This window comes from Semicossyphus pulcher, unplaced genomic scaffold (assembly GCF_022749685.1).
Source record: "Semicossyphus pulcher isolate SPU_LCO1_2020_fin unplaced genomic scaffold, fSemPul1.0.p SCAF_1, whole genome shotgun sequence".
Classification (NCBI taxonomy): Eukaryota; Metazoa; Chordata; class Actinopteri; order Labriformes; family Labridae; genus Semicossyphus; species Semicossyphus pulcher.
The window spans coordinates 34,115,049-34,135,525 of record NW_027211603.1 but is presented as its reverse complement, the minus strand read 5'-3'; the positions used below and the strand labels follow the sequence as shown (position 1 = coordinate 34,135,525).

At 39.8% G+C, this 20,477-nt stretch overlaps 1 protein-coding gene across 4 annotated transcripts in view; it reads right to left on the bottom strand.

The window, feature by feature from the left end:
* efl1 (elongation factor like GTPase 1) overlaps nt 1–20,477 on the bottom strand; it is a 165,820-nt gene that overhangs the window by 114,527 nt on the left and 30,816 nt on the right. For all 4 annotated transcript variants that reach the window (XM_069665133.1, XM_069665215.1, XM_069665160.1 and 1 more), the window contains one exon: nt 19,949–20,084. In XM_069665133.1, the coding sequence (XP_069521234.1) occupies nt 19,949–20,084 (136 nt within the window). The remainder of the gene's footprint in view (nt 1–19,948; nt 20,085–20,477) is intronic.

The window sequence follows — 20,477 nt, the reverse complement described above, 5'->3', positions numbered from 1 at the left end:
ATGACTCTTTCATATGAGACAGCTGCCACTCTGTCTGTCACTGTTAACAGTCTCCAGGCTGCAGTTAAGTTCAAACACTTTGCTGATAATCCTGAGAGTTATATACTGTTTTTTTAATTGTCAATGCCAGTGGTAATGTTAACAGCATGACATTTTAAATTACAAACACTCTCTATATTGTCCTGCCAATATTGAACTATTGATTATTATTATTATTGATATATTATGAGAGTTCCCACCAGTTTGATGTAAAAAAAAAAAAATAATGATCAGCATTTTTGTAAAAGGATTTAATTGTACATTCTTTATTTGATTTGACAGACGTTGATAATACTGCTAGGCCACTTCAAAATGTATTGGAATGACTCATAACCGAGTTAGACAATATGATTTTTGTGAAGGAAATTTTTATGTTAACCTGTTGGATCATACATTTAAATTTCTTTAATATTATATTATTATATATTATATTAACTTGATGATGCATGCATATGATTTTTGTAGAGATAGTGTTAGCTCCTTCTGTCCTCGAGAGATAGTTGGTGGCCTTGTCTGGGGCTGAGAGCTCCAAGGCCAAGGGTAAGCTCTAGATAGTCAGGCGCCTCAGCTAAAGTCATAACAATGACATCTAGCTTTGTCTCAGTGAGGAGGAATTATTTCTGTAATGTATAAAATACACTGTGAACCTTGATTCTGTGTCAGTCAGCTAGACAGCTGAGTTCTGTGTAGTACTGGTCTGACCCAGCTCGAGTTGTTAATTGCTTTTACTCATCTATTATTATTATTCAATTAAATGACATCAAAAGCCATCTTTGTTTCCCAAAGAATTTTATTGGTCTCGTCATCAGAAATTGCCACCACAATTTTTGAGATTCTCTGAATTTTAATTGAATACCCCTGCTATAGGTCTTGGAGCCCAACGAATTCGCAATAAGTTTGTTCATAAATAAAATTATTAGGAAAATTGAAAATTTGACCTGATGGCACTATACCAAAGGAAGGGGAATAACCAAAAAAAATTGCAAAAATGTTTTCACTGGCAACTGTGATGATAAAATTGCAATAATAAATGAGCTATAAACAAGACATACAGATGTGATACATTGTATGTACCCAGAATTATATACATGAAAGAATAGTGCAAACTTGCCATTGCCTTGTACATTAAACAAGAATTGCCAAAATAGTATTGTGATGGTAGGGTGGTAGGAGTGAGGACAATGGTAAATGGACTGTACTTATATAGTGCTTTTAGTCTTTTACACTACATGTCACATTCACCCATTCACATACACTGTGTTGGCCTGAGTGATCCTATCAGATCTACACCCATTCATACATTGATGGCTATGCCTTGAGCCACAGCCGCCCACAATGCAGGTCAGTTCTTTCAGATAACCAACACAAAACTAGAATAGATCTTTTCTGAACTCTCGTCTAGAATATAAATTCAACAGCAAAAAACAAACAAACTCATTTTACACCAAGTTTTATGCAAAAAAAAACTACCATTACAGTAATTCGATAATATTCTTAAACTGGTCAATAAATTATTTAAAGACCCCCTCCAGTGAAAATCAAGTTTTTAACCTTGTAAACATCTCCATGTGGTGTTTTTCATGTGCTACAAGACATATCAGGGACAACATAAGCAGTCATCGCCATGGCTATGAGTTCTACAGACACCGAGTTCTGCAAACACCTTTGGAACACTCTAGCCCCCGTTTTCAACAGATTAACAGCTGAAATTAAGCAAAAATCCAAAATTCCCATAGACAAGAACACTGCTACAATCTCTCTTTCACTAAAACCCGATAAAGACCCCACCTCCCCATCATGTTATCGCCCACTATCACTCACAGACACAAAGATTATTCTATTTTTTTTTTTTTACATTATTTTTTGGGTTTTTTGCCTTTAATTGACAGGACAGGACCAGGAACAAGACAGGAAATGTTGGGAGGAGAGAGTGGGGGACGGCAGACCCGGAGTCGAACCTGCGATCAGTGCGACGAGGACTGTAGCCTCTGTATATTGGGCGCGTGCTCTACCAACTGAGCTAAACCAGAGACCCACATAAAGATTATTAGCAAAGCTCTTGCATCCCGACTTGAAACAGTTACTCCATCCATAATCCACTCAGACCAAACTGGCTTTATTAAAGGAAGACACTCCTCTATTGACAAAGTTAACTGGGAATTTTTATTCAGCACATTAAAACATTTGGTTTCTGTGAATCATTTATTCACTGGGTGAGGATTCTGTACACAACACCAAAGGCCACAATCCCCACCAATGGACTAATATCACAACGCTTCACTTTGCACAGGGGTACAAGGCAAGGATGCCTACTCTTTCCATCTTTTTCCCCATATTCATTGAACCAACCTCATAGGAATCCAAATGAGAGCTGTCAAAGCACAGTTCCTTTAACGCCACTTATTATTATTATTTTAATGTGCGATTAACGCACGTGCGTTTTATTATCATGACCCTCTGCCCGCCTCATAGTTTGAGAAATCGGGAAGCGATGCAGCCGCAATTTTGTCGATAGCATGCAGAAACAAACCTCCGTGAGCAGAAATAGATAAAGAAAAGGGTCTTTTAAATGACAAGTTCAGCCTCAAAGCCCTGCTAGATGGTTCTCTGGACAAGACAAAAGTTATTTGTTTTTACTGTCGATGTGAACTGAGTTACCACCGGCAGTGTTTCCGCTACATACATTTTACCGGTCATTCGCCTGCTCTCCTTATTGAGGAAGAGCACTGAAACAGTGACAGGATACACAAGACATCAGGACGCTCTCTGTCCGCACACAATCATATGCAGTTCTGTAACGCAATGTTAACATTCCTACTGTGTATCTCCGTATGTCCCTATTGTAAAGGATTAAGTGCCGCTGTTTATAAAGCTTATAAAAGGTGCAGATGTCATTTGGTAACGATTGATCGTTTTGATTGCTACGTCATTAATAACATCCCTTGTATGAGTGGCCGTTTAGCCCGAAACTCATACCTTCTCGCGCACACACCACAATACTCTCACACACAGAAGTAGTACTGAATTCTCAGTTCCTGATTGGCTTATATGAAGAAGACAGATTTCACAGCCTTCCTAATCATGATTGTGACAGGAAAATGGTGCAGTTAAATATAAATATATGTTAATTATATGGGCAGAAAATGGTGGATAGGGAGAAACTTAATGATGCCGTAGGCTTCATGAATAACATTACATTCTCAAACTGTTCTCACATCATTGTTAGAAATGTTGGATCAAAGAAGTCGGCCATCCACAGGGGCCGCTTCTAACGCTAACGCTTACGAGGAACTGCAGCCGATCTTCAGAGTTGGACACACATACACGAAGTGTCACTGCGCAGCTAATAACCAGCGTAGCAAGTAGCCGATCCAATGGGTTGTTATGTTAGACGCATGACTTGCTGCCCTGGTTGAATGAAATGGCAATTCTCATTTACCACCACTGGCCTCTCTGTTATCACCGCTGACTTATCATTGGCCAGATCAATCAGCAAATATGTCATCAAATGCCAAGTTTACCAGCTCTTGCACTGTTAAGAACTCCTCTCTGCCACAGTTGCAGAGGGGATTGTCCTCCTTGTGTGGATGATCCAAGGTGGTTCCACTGATTTTGAAATTCTGCAGCCGACCTTTGAACTCTTGGCAAGTAGATGTAGTGAAGACAAAAGAGATGGAGTGAATCTGTAGAATCCAATATGCCCTCATTTCCCATGAAGGTAAAGAGGCTACTGAAGTGGAATGACACAACTCTATTTAGCTCCTTCCATAATCTTCTGATTATGGACACTGCGTCCCGTAAAGACACTGTCTGTTTAACCCTCTTCTCTCCAGTATATACCTGGTAACCGCTGTGTTCTCCATGCCATGGTCACAGCAGATCCTTAAGGGAAGGCCAAAGCTCTGTACACTGGTACAAACAGTTCCAATACACTTGATGCCCTGTTATTATTGAGGCACTGCAAGTACATGATGGTATGACTAAAGCCGTCAACGCATCCATGAAAGACCATCCTCCAACAGTAACAAACAGAATTGCAACCATGGTGGATAATGTTTACACAGAACCAGAGTGTGTTTCTTACTGGCTTAACATATCAAAGTAAAAGGGTCAGTTCTTCCAAATCCCATGAAAGCATTTTCTCACCTCTTGTGGTTTAGAAATATGTCTCCACCCCAATACAATAGAGACAAATTAAATTCAGTTTGTAGTGCTAAAGCCTTAGGTAAATTACATCTTCTAACTCCAAAGTGTCATATGTGTTAAAGCCCCTGGAAACTCAGCTTGAAATAGCAAAAATGCATATATGATATCAGTTGTGAGTGTGTCATAAAGCATCCACAAAAATCTGAGTGAAAATACACGTTCAGAACCACTAGAAAATCTTCTTGAAAAACAGCTCGTTTGGCTGTGCAGACAATTTCTCAGGACTGTGTAGGCATGGCAGCACCCGTGTTGATTGACACCTGCCGGGGTCCACCTGTCCGAGTTCTCATGGCAACTGTCAACACAACAATGGCGCATGGGAAAGCAGTGTCCTCTAGGATTTTTTGCAGCAGCAGGGTAGAGGGTGTTGTACCACCCAGGTATGTGCTTGGGGAACATCATATCAACACTATTGCTGTCAGTTGATTAAAAAAATGAATTTAATTAATTACAGGCTTTGTAATTAATTGATTTCAATTAATCTCATATATCAATGATTTCTGTGAGAAGCACATAACATGTAGACTTACCCTCTTTCTAGACGGTTATTTCTTACTTCCACATTTTAATTGTACTTTCTTCTTCACCTCATTAAGTTTTAATTCACAAACTACTTTAACCTGATCACTTTGCTTCAGTCCCCCAACACACCTGCACCTCCGCTCCCTGCACCACTACTGGCCCCGCTCAACCCCCCCCGCCCCGCTTCTGTCTGTCTCTCTGTCTGCTGTGTTGACTGTCTTCATCAGCAGTCTGTTAAATTAAGTCGCAAAAGTTACATATTTTCTCTTTCGCAATTCAGTTCTCACAGCACGTGAGTCGCGTGTGCACCTAGGACGTTATTAATGACGTAGCGATCTAAACGATCGATCGTTGCCAAATGACATTTCCTTTTATAAGCTTTTTTCAATGTATTTACAGTAGGGACGTACGGAGTTAGACAGACAATATCTCCTCATTTCAGTATAATATTGTGCAGCCTGCTGGAGGGAGATCGCCAGGGAGCTGAAAGTTTGATACTGAGCGCACAACTGATATGGGCACGTGGATTGTTTACACTGCGTATTAGAACTGCGTATGTATGCCGATGTCATTGATGCAGAGCGGACCCTCTTTTGCCGTTAGAAGTAAACTGGTCAGTCTCTACAACCGCTGCTTGACTGCTTCCAGGACATTAAAGACTGGATGGCCCAAAACTTCCTGAAATTAAACAATGAAAAAACTGAAGTAGTTCTGTTCGGCCCATCTGATTACACCAGCCAGATCTGCCACAAACTTGGCCCACTATCAGCCTGTGTAAAACCCTCTGCCAAAAACCTTGGGGAGATTTTTGATTCATCTTTTAACTTTGATAAACAAATAAACTCTGTGGTGAGAGCCCGCTTCCTCCAACTGAGAGCCCTGGCTAAAGTGAGGCCATTCCTAAAACCAAATGACACGGAAATACTCATTCACGCTTTTATTACCTCCCGTCTGGACTACTGCAACTATCTATATGTGGGGGTCAGACAGTCTCACGTCTGCAGCATGTGCAAAACGCTGCTGCCAGATTTTTAACAGGTACACGAAAGCGTGATCACATCTCCCCCGTACTCGCCTCTCTCCACTGGCTACCCGTTAGGTTCAGAATAAATTTTAAAATGTTGTTACTTGTTTTTAAGTCGCTCCATGGACTGGCCCCTTCTTACCTAACAGACCTTTTAACCCCCTATACCCCACCACGAGCACTCAGATCCTCTGAGCAGTCCCTGCTGGTCGTCCCTCGGGCTAAACGAAAACTACGGGGCAATCGCGCCTTTTCAGTTGTGGGCCCCAACCTGTGGAACTCATTGCCTCCTCGTGTCAAAAGGGCAGACTCAATAAATTATTTCAAAGCTCAGCTCAAAGCCCACCTCTTTTCCTTGGCCTTTGAAAATACTTGAAGAAGTTCTGAAATGCTTCATGAGTATCTTGTATGCATAGGTGTATATACATGTTGTATATGCATGTGAAATTGTATACTGTGGTGTATTATATTCATAATCTGTGTATCTCTTGCTCTGTTTTATCTGCCACTGTTCTGTAAAGCACTTTGGTCAGCTTACGTTGTTTTAAATGTGCTATATAAATAAATTTGACTTGACTTTGACTTGACTTGGTTCCACTGTTGTTTATGTGGTTGCCAAGACTTCACGAGTTCACTGTTTCAGTGGTCTTCCTCAATGAGGAGAGGATGGACGATCGTAGATTTCTCCAAAGAGTCGTTCAATACAACTTCTGAAGCAGCGGCTGCAACAATTCATTAAATGTATGTGGCGGAAACACTGCTGCTTCTCCAAGTCCGCCGCATTTAGAAAATAAAGAATGACATCTCAGATGGTGGATGTGCACCCGGGGACAGCACACACAGGCATGAAAAAAGACGAGCGTTAGGTAGGTAACTGCAACAGGTATGTGCAGAGATGTTCAAGGTGTGTGGACACGAGTTAGCGCAGACTCAGAGAGAGGGGTTGATCACGAGCCCAGAAGTGTTATTGCACCTGTGAGGGCGGGGCAACTGCTGTTGATTATTTCACGATTGGTTCGAGAATATTTATGACGACATAAATATCTTCACTGACCACGCCTAATTTAACCCCAGCGTCAGAAAAGTTAACAAAGTAAGAATGGCAAAAACTCCAGTTTGGATTAAAAGTCATTTCTAAAACTTTTAACATGCTTACAAGTATGTACATAAGACTTTAAATTGCATAGTGAGAAGGATTTTGTGGATTTGGGTTTCCAGGGGCTTTAAGAAATGTCCTTGTTGCTCTAGCAAATCCCTTATCAGATTTCATAGGGACTGTTTCTTCAGTAGCACTTCGTTCCACTGAACACTATTTGCACCAAGCTCTGAACTAAACTCTTACAGGAAAATTGAAATAATTTGGTTGAGTTACTTTTGGATTCATACAGTATTTTGTGGATTTCTGATGCTCCACTCAGACTGCTTTGCAGTTTGTTGAAAATTTTGTCTGTTAATTGTCTTTGTTCAGGACTGTGTGTTGGTCAAAGACACACAGAAAGGACTTTTTGGCGACAGAAGCACATGATAATGGTGATCTGTTGTTGACAGTTAAAAACGTTTTCTTTTTTTACTTTGGAGTCCTGTGATGCTTTTTAATATTGTAAGCTTTACCCCTTTTCTGCTTTCCATGTGTGTCATGTCAAATAAACATGATAATGTTGACAGAGTAATTTCTACAACCTGGGGTCCGTTTCACAAAGCAGGTTTATTGAAAACTCTGAGTCTGTTAACCCTGAAATGAGGGAAACTCTGAGTTTTCCGTTTCACAAAGGGAGGTAACTTAAGCTCTCGGTCAGTTACCATAATAACAGACTCTATGAACCTAACCTGGTCGCAAGCAGGTTTTCTTCAGGAAACTCAGAGTTTCGCTCCGTCTCCTCCCTCTAGAATATAAAACCCTCATTCGACTTCCTCATTCATTCAGCCCGTCTCACGCGTGTGTTTAAGCGGTTACCGAATTAAAAGAAGAAACGTTGCGTCTCTGTGCTGCTCTGACCGCTTTGCAAAAGTCTTTTGTAATTATATTAAAACCAATCAAAAGACAAATCTGTGTCAAAGTCATCATTTTTAGATTTTCCACCACCACTGCCGAGAGCACTCAAATAAGACGCCGTAAGTTATTGGAATTTTTTTATTTATTTGAACTAACACATTCCGTTTAATCAACATGAATTATAATGTATGTGAAGTCAGCATCATGTTAGGGATAAAGCTAATGCACATTAAAACAGGCACTGAATGATATTTCATTAGTTTAATATTTAAAATATGATTGAAGTGCTTCCATGTATGTTTTTTCTCCCGCTGCATTGCTCCTAAATTAATATAAATTTTAGCTTCCGGTCGTGATTAAGTATTATATAAATAGACCAGTTCAAACTTGCAGATTTACTTGAGCAGCAGTTTCTTCCCTCGCCGCTTCTCTCTCTTTTGCAGCTGCAGCCGTGTTACTTTATTTTTCTAAAAACATGCTCGTATTCGCTGAACGTCCGCATGAGGATTTCGAGCTCCACTGGTGTGACGTAGGAGGACCTCTTTTTGTGTACCGTTGCCATGGTGAATCGTGGTGTCGGGGCTCCATTAATGCTGACTTTTTACAGTCAGCGTGCACGCACTTAACTCCGGGTGAACCTACTCAGAGTTGATTGAACTAACTCTGATCAGCTGTTCTGGAACCGAAAACTCAGAGTTTCCTATCTCAGAGTAGATCAACTCCGAGTCCAGGGTTAGACTCAGAGTTTGTTGAACCTTCTTTGTGAAACGGACCCCTGATGTCAAAAAACCATCCAAAATAGTCCTTAATTCTGAAGATGCATTGTAAGGCAGAAATATACCAGACACGGCATGTCAACTTATTCATAGAACAGGTTTACACAAATGTTGTACAATTGTGTTGCCATAAAATTACTGTTTCTAACAAAAGTTCGAGAAATGTTTTCCTTATGCAACACTTCATGAAAATATATTTAAAAACTATCGTCTTCTTGCATACATTATCATTCCCTCTCTGGCACAGTCATTTTGTCTTGCATACATCATTATACTGTCTCACGCACACATCATTATACTTATTCACATGTCGAACCATTGCCTCTCACAAACACTATCATTGTCTCTCACACATACTGCTACACTCTCTCACACACACTATCGTTGTCTCTCACACACACTATCATTGTCTCTCACACATACTACTACACTCTCTCACACACACAGTATCATTGTCTCTCACACATACTGCTACACTCTCTCACACACACTATCATTGTCTCTCACACATACTGCTACACTCTCTCACACACACTATCATTGTCTCTCACACACACTGCTACACTCTCTCACACACACTATCATTGTCTCTCACACATACTGCTACACTCTCTCACATACACCATCATTGTCTCTCACACACACTGCTACACTCTCTCACATACACCATCATTGTCTCTCACACACACTGCTACACTCTCTCACACACACTATCATTGTCTCTCACACATACTGCTACACTCTCTCACATACACCATCATTGTCTCTCACACATACTGCTACACTCTCTCACATACACCATCATTGTCTCTCACACACACTGCTACACTCTCTCACATACACTATCATTGTCTCTCACACATACACTACACTTAAACACACTATCATTGTCTCTCACACATACTACTACACTCTCTCACACACACTATCGTTGTCTCTCACACATACTGCTACACTCTCTCACACACACTATCATTGTCTCTCACACATACTGCTACACTCTCTCACATACACTATCATTGTCTCTCACACATACACTACACTTACACACACTATCATTGTCTCTCACACATACACTACACTCACACACTATCGTTGTCTCTCACACATACTACCGTTAATGAGAATGATAGTGTTTCTAAGAAAGTACAGCTGTGCGTCTAAGTAACTATGATTTATGACCCAGATAATACTGTGTGTGAGAGAGTATGATTATGTATGTAAGAGGGTATAGTGGTGTGCGGGCAAAAGTATAGTGGTGTGCGTGCTAGAGTATAGTCGTGTGCGTGCACGTGTATATATAGGTGTGTGTTCGCGAGAAGGTATGAGTCTCGGCCTAAACGGCCTCTCATACCCTTGTGCACTTGCGCCTCACATGCTGTGAGAACTGAATTGCGAGAGAAAATATTTTACTTTAGTAACAGACTGCTGATGAAGACAGTCAACACAGCAAACAGAGAGACAGACAGAAAGAGGGGGCGGGGCCAGAAGCTGTGCAGAGAGCAGAGGTGCAGGTGTGTTGGGGGACTGAAGCAAAGCCAAGTGATCAGATTAAAGTAGTTTGTGAATTAAAAAGTGAATTAAGGTGAAGAAGAAAGTACAATTAAACTGTGGAAGAAAGAAATAAGCATCTAGAAAGAGGGTAATCCAGACCGAGTACGTCTAGATGTGATGTGCTTCTCACAGAAATCATTTTTATGCGATGATCGCCATGTTATGGTTTCAGCATATGTTTTGAGCATGCAGTACCTTTGAGGTTATTCTGTAGAATATTCTGGACAGTATTTGTCATTGTTTTGGAATGTTGCATTAATAATAAACATACATTTGCATAAAGGAAGCATATTTGTCCATTCCCATGTTCCCATGCGTTATTAACGTGTTAACTTTGACAGCCCTACAAACTATATAAAAATATATCTTTAAGGTACATTTACAACAGGTAAAAAATGTGCGATTAATAACGAGTTAACTATGGACAACCATGCAATTAATCGCGATTAAATATTTTAATCGATTGACAGCCCTACCATGTGGCAGTCCAAACACCACCCCTCACTCTGCACACTGGTAATATCATATATTTAGGACTCAACATTTCCCCCAGGCTGTCAGAGTTAGTCTATCTCAACTTCAACTCAATACTCAAAACAATGGAGGACAACAATGAATCAACCAATATCCCTCATAGGCAGAATCGCTACAATTAAAATGATAATACTACCCATGATAAACTACCTTTTTTCAATGATTCTGAGTAACTCCACACCCTTCTGGTTCAAATCCCTAGACTCCATCAGTACGAAATTCTATATGAAAAACAAGACACCCAGAATTAAACTAACCACTTTACAAAAATCCAAAACCCAAGGAGTTCTGGAAGCTCCAAACTTTCTCCATTACTTCATTGCTAACCAATTCCAGTACATTTATAAATGGAACAACCCCAATCAATCTGACAACTCCTGGACAGATGTAGAACAAACACTGTGTAAATTGCCATTCATAAGCCACTCCATTACACACCAACCATGTTTAAAAAACCCTACCATAGCTACAACTCTCTCTGACAGCCTGGTGGAAATTTCACCAAATAGCTACACCACAATCTCACCCACCAAACACAGACCCATCTGGAACAACCCTGACTTATTATTGAACAAAAAACTACTATAACAACACCTTGGTCTCATTACCTCATTTGGTCCAGAAGTACGGCATTGGGGAGAATCACTTCTTTTCATTAATTAATTCATTTATTCATTCTTGTTCAGTTTATTTGCTCACTTCAATGTTTGACAACACAACATATATGATACACTTTCTCAAATAATTAACACAGTCCATAAACAAACAGGAGCAGGAAGACGAGAAACTTATAATACCTGCCCCTTTTCATGATCACAACATAAATCATGGCTAACCCGTTCCTTTTCTCAAACAATAACAAAATTCAACAATACATACTGCAACAGGCAAATAATGATTTATTTAATAAGATCATAATTTCCCATTACTTTATATATATTCTTTTAAATTGCAACATATTTGAGCAACACTTTATATCATTATCCAGAGAATTCCACAATTTCACTCCATAAACTGATACACAGATTTGCTTTAATGTAGTACCAGCATAAGGACTATTTCTGGCTTTAAACATGACTAATAATGTTTTAAAATCAACAAAATCTTTAAATTTCAACACGTGAGCTGACTGTTAGTGTGTTCCCTAAAATTTACCTTGTTTATAATTCTGATTGCTCTTTTCTATAACACTTACAAAGGTTTAGTATTATTCATATACGTGTTGGCCCGTACCTCTGAGCAATGACTGAAATATGGAAGAATAAGTGAACAGAATATTACCAGATCAAATCCTCCATTCAAGCTAAAATCAACATTAAATCATGTAACTAAGTCAGGTCTGATGTTAGCAGGTAGGTCTAACATCACCACCAGAAAAGAACTACTATCCAAAATCTAGAAGTTAATTTCCACATCCGATCCAACACTGTCTGTCCCAGCAGCAAAATGGGAACAAGAATTACAAATATGCCAAAACATCTTCTCTATATCCACCAACACAAACCTGCAACTGATTCAATACAAGATTATTCATATAGTACTTTACACAGGGAAAAGAATGTTTAAAATGGGATTTATAGATTCTGAAATTTGTCCGCACTGCACCCCACCATAGACCACAGGTGTTAAACTCGAGGCTCGCGGGCCAAATCCGGCCCATAGTACAATTATATCTGGCCCACAAGATAATATCAAATACTAATCGTAACTGTCCCGCCAGTATCCAGCACTCACACCACTTATACTACAAATCCCAGAATGCACTGAAACAGCTGGCGCACCAATCAAGACCTGCGAACACCAGCTTTGTGAGTTGGCATTCCTGTGTGACGTAACGAAGCTTCTCGCTGCACTAAACCTCGAGCATCAGGAACAGGATCATGTGATCACGGACATGTGTGATGCAATGAGAGAAGACAAGCTGCGCCTGTGTGTGATCAACCTTTTTTATTGGAAATGGCTCAGTGAAAATATGCTGATAGAGAGAGAACAAATTCATGACAATGATGTCTTTTATTTTAAATTTGATCTCATGTTTTTTGATACCCTTGGTTTGTTCTGAATTCTGGGATCAGTTAAGTTCATATTTCTGTATAAATAATTTGTCATATTACATCTGGTAAAAAATGGTCACTTTGAGTCTGTTGTTAATTTTGACCCCGTCCGGCCCACAAATTAGACCAAGTTTTTAATTTAGGCCCCTTCTCTGATTTAGTTTGAAACCCTTGCCATAGACAGTTATATGCATGCCACATGGGATTGCACAACAATTAAACAATTCAGGCGGGACATCACTGACAACCGTTCTCTTCTCTTTGACTGCCACAACCCGCTCTCCCCTCAACTCTGCTTACTTGGCGACATATCTAATATCAACCTAAATAACACATCTACCAGAATACTCTCCATAGCCCTAACCATCGGCAAGACAACTATCCTCATGAACTGGAAAAAAAGGATCAAAAGCAATATTACACTCTGGAAAAATCTACTAATTGAACACATAAATAGAAAAATGATCTGCCTCCATTAAAAACCAAAAAGCTGAATTTGACATAATCTGGGCACTCAGGCAAGATGATGATGAGCAGGGATGAGTGAGGAGGGGCAGCTCTTTATTTTAAAGTCTATTGTAAAGTCCAGACTCTACTAATTTAGCTTAAATGTCTGTATAACGCAGCTTAATTTTTTTTGAACTACGCAGCAGCAGCAGCTCGTCCATAATAATCCCTGTCATTATGTAACGGCTCCAGACACATGTTGACAAAGTGCGCCTGTGACAGTTTGAGGTGCATTTAACCCTCTGCGTGTGCTTTGAGAATGAGGCATTTTTTTTGTGTCATTTGCACAGGTTTAACAGGTGTGTGCAATTCTTTCGTGAATTCCCCCCGTACTGGCAGGATTGGGGGGAATTGTGGGACTGTGGGTGCTAATTCTGTGTTGTGGACATGTATATGCGTTCATGAAAAATGTAAGTTGCACTATTGTTATTATTGCAGTTATATTGGGTGACTGTCCCGAATACACCCGTAACTGCTACTACATTAAGGCTAACAGTAAATGTAAGCTAGCACTGGAGAACACGAGGCAGCACATGATGGTGTGTTTCTCTGCCAGTCTGTTGAATTACTTGCCTAATTATACCTTTAAGTATGGACCAAGTTTTGTTGTATACAGTTGTTCTACAGTCCATAGCCGTTTTATTGTTCATGGTTGCCTTAAGTTTGAGGATTGTAAGTGTGAAAATGTAATAAATGCACAATAAGTTTAAAATTTAAATTTTTATATTTTATATTGTATTCGTTTTTCGCCACTAGATGGCAGCAAACACCAGCTAATGGTACATTTATTCACCCCTTCTCCTTGGAATATTTGTACTTTGTTTATTTATTGTTTCTTATTTGTATTTTTCAGATACCATATACTACCTAATATATTACACATTCCCCATGTTCCTTATATTTGCTCTGCTGGAGGAATAAACTTCACACGTGTCATCAGAGTCCCGGCCTGAACCGATCTCCATATCAATATTCAGCTATACTCATAGCGCCACCTGCTGGCGACAGGTCCAGTTCCTATCAGGTCAGTAGTAACCCCTTCAGATTTGGTCAGCAACATCCCAAGACCTTTGCCATTCTCCATTTTGAAACTCACAAGTCTATGTCCAATGCTGTAGCCATAGCGAGGCGTTGTTCGCTATGAACAGGAAGTATTTTTTTCAGGGGCTTAAAATACTTGTATAGCCATTTAACTGGGTAGATATGTCCACCAAAAAACCCAGCTAAACTGCTCAGTGGCGCCCCCTACATTTTTCCAAAAATTCAGCCACCGCAGCACATTAAACCTAGACTTATGAAATTGGGTACACGTATGTATGATGCCTAGACCCACCTCTCGGACCCATACTATTTCCAGGGGTCATTTAACTCCTCCCACACCGTTCATACGATCCACCTCACATTTGGTGTAGAGCTAGAGGAGATATGATCGATGAAAAGTTATTTGGGATCAGTACAAAACTCAAACGGCCTGACTCCTCAAATTTCCATGTCTCGCCATGAAACAGGAAGTTGCTATAACTCAAATATACTGGGTCTTATCTGCCTTACAGTTTGATGTAAGTCCCTTCCTGAACACTTCTACAAGTTAACTAGAATTACCGCCTCGTGGTTGTATGCCTCCGCCAACCAGTATAGTTACAGTTTACATCCATGTCTGTCCAGACTCAAACTGTGAAGACTTTGAAGGAATTTAATAAAAGGTATTCAGTTTATTTCTTGACGAAACGTGGATGCTTCACACACATCTTCAACCTGGCAGCATAGAAGATCTATACAATCACCACAGTTTCAAGGTGGGCACCAAAGATTAGTGTCACTAATTCAGTATCTGACCAAATGTGAAATATGGTCACAATCTCCCCTTCAGTACCTGAGTTATGCCGTTGAATAATGGCCAGAAAAGTGTTTTTGCAGAACATCATGTTGTCACAGTGAAGTTGACCTTTGACCTTTATAAGGTATAAAATGTCATATGTTAATCATCTTATCCTATTCTGTCCTTTGTCATACAGTAATTAGTGTATTAATTCTTGAGTTATAGCTAAAAACGTATATGTCACAGTGACCTTGACCCTTGACCACCAAAATGTAATCAGTTCATCCGTGACTCCAAGTGAACATTTTTGCAAAATGTGATGAAATTCCCTACAGGCGTTTCTAAGATATCGCATTCACAAGAATAGAATGTACATGAGGTCACAGTGATCATGACCATTGACCACCAAAATCTAATCAGTTCATCCTTGGGTCCAAGTGGACAATTGTGCCAAATTAGAAGAAATTCCTCAAGATATCTAGATATCGTATTGACAAGAATGGCTGTCGCAGGCGGGAAGGCATAAAAATCAGTTTTTGTCAGAGCACTACCTACTATTACGAATTAGTAAGCCTTGTGTAACATGCATCCTTCGCTTAACTGGCATAGTCACTGTGTTGTCAACCCTAGATGTTTGTTAAATGCATCATGGCTGGCGCACATTTTTAGTCTGCTTAACATAGATTCACACTGTGTTGCCTGTGTTTTCATGGTACTCAAAGTAACTTTACATTATTAAAAACAACTAAAGAAACAATATAAGAACAGAAAAAATAAACACAATAAGAGTAACTACAACACATGAGAATTAAGAGGCGTTTTCACTGTTCTGCGTTTTATAATCACACCGTTTTCAGATGAAACATGAGATCGATGCACCTGTTCAGATCAGCATATTTCTTTGAGCATAATGAAAAACTAAATAAATTAAGGTACTTCTAGCAATAACTTCCATAGCTTCTGTCTTGACTAAGCTGTCCCTGATCTAACCATAATTTTCCCAGAATTTAACAGTAAATTGATAGAACCAAATATTTTCACTTTTCAACAGACTGAAGCAGTCCAAACTATGACTTTTTTTCTTCTTTGTAACACCTCCATGACAACTCCATACCACACGATTTTAATTGAATATGACCAATCCTGTCAAAGACTTCAGATGGGAATCAGAGATTTTGAAAAAAGGTTAGCAGTCAAAACATTTAATTAACCCTTCGCTAAGCCCCTCCCTTGAACAGCCACTGTCCAATCCTACGTTAGCAACTGTAACTAGGTGCGGGAGGCCTGTCAAGCTTTCAGAACAAGGAGAAATGCCTAAACGGTGTTCATATGGAATCTGCAAGCCCAACAGCAGATATCCTCAAAGTTTAGAGGGGGGTGTCACATTTTTCGCTTTTCCGAAGCCAAAAACTCGAGAGGAGAGATGTTGGACATCGATTAGAAATTGTGGATGACCTCACTCTCAGCTTAGATCAACAAAACTCCTTTGTTTGCTCTAAGATAAGATGCTTACTATCTTGGGTAGGTTAGCATGTTAGCAAAGAAAGACGGTTGAATACTAATTATAAGTTGATCCATATCCAGTGTATGGATCAATCCCACAATATGCAAGCAATATCCTGACATGCTTTAAACAAAATGAAAAAGGAAGATAATTTAGTTTTGCTCGCAATGGGCTAAAACATAGTAAATATTGAGTAAGTCAGGTGCGAAAGCTTGATAGGCAAAGCAACAGTAACCAAGGGGGGCAGGACTTTGCAAAGGGTCAATTGGGTAAGATTGCAAATAAGATTACAATAAAGGGGAAGAACCACATCAATACAACTAGAAAATGAAATTGCGGTGTGAATGCTGTCTGCTGAATAGCTTAAGCTTAACTGCTAATGCTGTGCTTGAATTTTCAATGAATACAAGTATGAAAGATGTGGAAGATGTTGTCTAAGAGCTGATGCTAATCTGCTAATGCTGCGCTTGAATGATGAATGAAGAAGTATGAAAGATGTGTAAGGTGATGAGAGTCAGTCTTGAGGTGAGGAAGAGGACTGAGGAGGTGATGAGGACAATGGAGGAGTTTAAAATGGAAGACCAGCCTTGAAAAATGCTTGAGAGACTGTTCAGATATATGTCCCTTGACTGAACTGCTAATGTTGAATGAATATATGAATGAATGAGTCTGGAGGTGAGGAAGATGACTGAGGAGGTAATAAAGGTCAGGTTACAGGTGATGAGAGTCAGTCTGGAGGTGAAGAAGATGACTGAGGAGGTAATAAAGGATAGGTTAGAGGTGATGAGAGTCAGTCTGGATGTGAGTAAGATGACTGAGGATGTGAGTAAGATGACTGAGGAGGTGATGAGGATGATGGAGGAGTTTAAAATGGAAGAGCAGCCTTGAAAAATGCCTAAGATAGTGTTAAAATGTCTGTCCTGGGTGTGTAAGTGTGACAACTGAGCTCTAAATGAACTCAAGTGGCCCCCAGCTGAACTCAGCAGTTGCCGTGGTGATGGCTCATGAGGAGAGGCTGCCGGTTAATTAGCAGCAGCTGTGTGACTCCTTGGCTGAGCAGTTGATTTTACTGAGATTTTAGCTGAAAAAAGCCTCTCAATCTTCTGCCATTGTGCCAAGACCGTAAATGCTATCAACACAACATTATAATATGAGCATCAAAAGCGTTTGAGGAAGCTGTCATTTGAATTTTATGTCTCTACTGCCAAAAATGTGGTCAGGGCGGCGACAGAAAGAAGGGCTTCCATTTGGAGTTCTCCAGAAATGTTTAACATTAGAGCAGATGGGGCAGTTGGGCAACTTTCTGTGACATTGAGGCATCTAGTGGCAAAAGCGTACATTTTTTGGCTTTGGGCCACCATTTCTCACGAGCAGCACAAGATTACCTACGATTTGATGTATTTTTTATGTATGTGGAGTGAACATTCTGTGCGCTGTTGTAATTTGTTTGGGAAAGTTCCGAGGTGATTTTTCACAGCATACCCCCTCTGGCGATGACATCACCCACTCTAATGCTGGGCATTTTTCAGTCGTTTTGCGAAAACTTTAGGTGCTTTGAAAGATTCCTGTGAAGAAAGTATGAATGCTATGAAAAAGTTGAATGAACTTGATGAAAGCTGAAAGATGTGTGAATATTTTAAAAGTGGAATGGAGTTTCTACGTGAATGCATGGTTGAGTTATGGAGGGTTGAATTTATGTTAAGTTTTGAGAGTTTACATTTTTTTCCCATTCATTCCAGATGGGGCATTTATTCGAGAAAAACGGGAATAACTCGTAAGTTTTGAAGGGTATGAATACCAAAAGTCATAGCCATAATGTCCTGAATGAGCCGCACGTTTTGATGTTTGAATGGTTTGAATCGGTTGAAGTTTGTGGAAGAAGAAGCGAGCCAAAAAACGCGGCGGAATAATAATAATAACTAGAAAAATTGCATTTCCTGCAGAAAATGCATGGGAATGCTGAAGGCTGAAATGCAATTGCAAAACACTGCTGAAAATGCAAAACATTGTTGAAAATGCAGAAATGTGAAACTGCTGAAAGCTGTGGAAAATATTTAAAAGGTGAGGAAGATTAGGCAGAATTTAGCTCAAAGTGAGGAAGAAGAAGCAGAAGGTGTGGAAGATGAAGCTTAAAGTGAGTAAGAAGAAGCAGAAGCTGTGGAAGATGAAGCTTAAAGTGTGGAAGAAGAAGCAGAAGCTGTGGAAGATGAAGCTTAAAGTGTGGAAGAAGAAGCAGAAGCTGTGGAAGATGAAGCTTAAAGTGTGGAAGAAGAAGCAGGAGGTGTGGAACATGAAGCTTAAAGTGTGGAAGAAGAAGCAGGGGGTGTGGAAGGTGAAGCTTAAAGTGAGGAAGAAGAAGCAGAAGGTGTAGAAAAATGAGCTTAAAGTGGGGAAGATGAAGGTGAGGAAGAGGAAGAAGCTGAAAGTGAGAAAAAAAAGCTGATGAGTGAGAGATATAGCAAGAGGGAGTAAGACAGAGAGAGGGAGAGAACAAGAGCGAGAGGGAGGAAGAGAGAGAGCAAGAGGGAGTAAGAGAGATAGAGAGAGAGAGGCAGAGAAAGACACTCATTTGTGTCTTACTGCACTAATTAGCTTATCTCAATCAGCTGTGTGGCTGTGACTCCTGGTTGAAACTGTTGATTTTCTTGAGATTTTAGTTCTGAATTTTCTACTGCAGGGCGAAACCCGTAACTGATATCAGCAAAATGACCACACCAGCAGAAACCTTAGAGTCTACTGAAGACACACATGTAACTTTCATGGCATAAATGCCAGAAATGTGGCCAAGGTGGCGATAGAAGAGAATGCTCACATCTTGTGTGTATTGGAACTTTGCTGTCAGAATTTAACATTGGAGCAGATGGAGGCAGTTGTCAAGTTCATGTAACATTTAAGCTTTTTGTGGCAGAACTGTAAATCTTTTTGCTTTAATAACCCAGCTAGCAGTACCAGCACAAGTTTGCCTACATTTTGATGTATGAATTATGTATGTGGAGTGAAAATTGTGGGTTTGGGAGCAATTTGTTTTTGAGATTTTTTAGTTATCTTTGACCTGCTCTACACTGTACCGATGACATCACGCACTCTAGCCTGTGCCATCTGCATCCATTGTAAAATCTGAACATTGCTGAAAACATCATGTTACTTAGAGCTGAATTATACAAAAACTGTAAAAGATAGCAAAAAGCTGAATACAAGTACAATAGTAGAAAGATTTGTGAACATTCTAAAGCAAAAATGAAGTCTTTGAGTGAAAGTATGCTGAAGCAGTAGCATTTTAAAGTTGAAGGATTTGAAGTAAAGTGCTTTCAGCATTCACGCCAATAATAATAAAGAATTCCGTGCGTAGAAGAACATATGCTGTGAATGCCTTCGGCATTCACACCAATTAACAGAAAGAAGACAGACATATTTACCAAGGACATTTCCTGCAGGTACTTCCTTCAGTTCTTCTAGATCTCTTCCCATCAGCAGGTAGAGACTTTCTACTGAACAACAGGACAGATGAGGCACCTGAAGCACACAGTCTGAAGCACTGCAATTCTCTGGCATCTGGCAGAGATGAGAGAAGGAATGAGCATGATGAGCAAAAAGGGTCACAAATATGACAACACAGAATGTAATGGAATCATGGGTTTTTGGGATCAGAATTCATGGGCAATAAGGTATGATGAATAAGGAATGAAAAAAGTAAAGTCATAGAGAAACATTCAAGCATTTTTCAAATGTCAAAGTCATTGGTGACAGGTTGCTTAGATGATCTGCAATAACTGTATTAATAGGCATCAATGCTCTCCTACTGTATTAAGCATGCAGTTGCTGTGAGAACAATTAGAAACAACTGCTGTTCATATGCCACTTGCATTACATTACACATGTTCTTGATCCTCTTTATAAACCTTATTTTGGATGTAATTCTGGCTGTACTTCACAAGTGGTTGCACT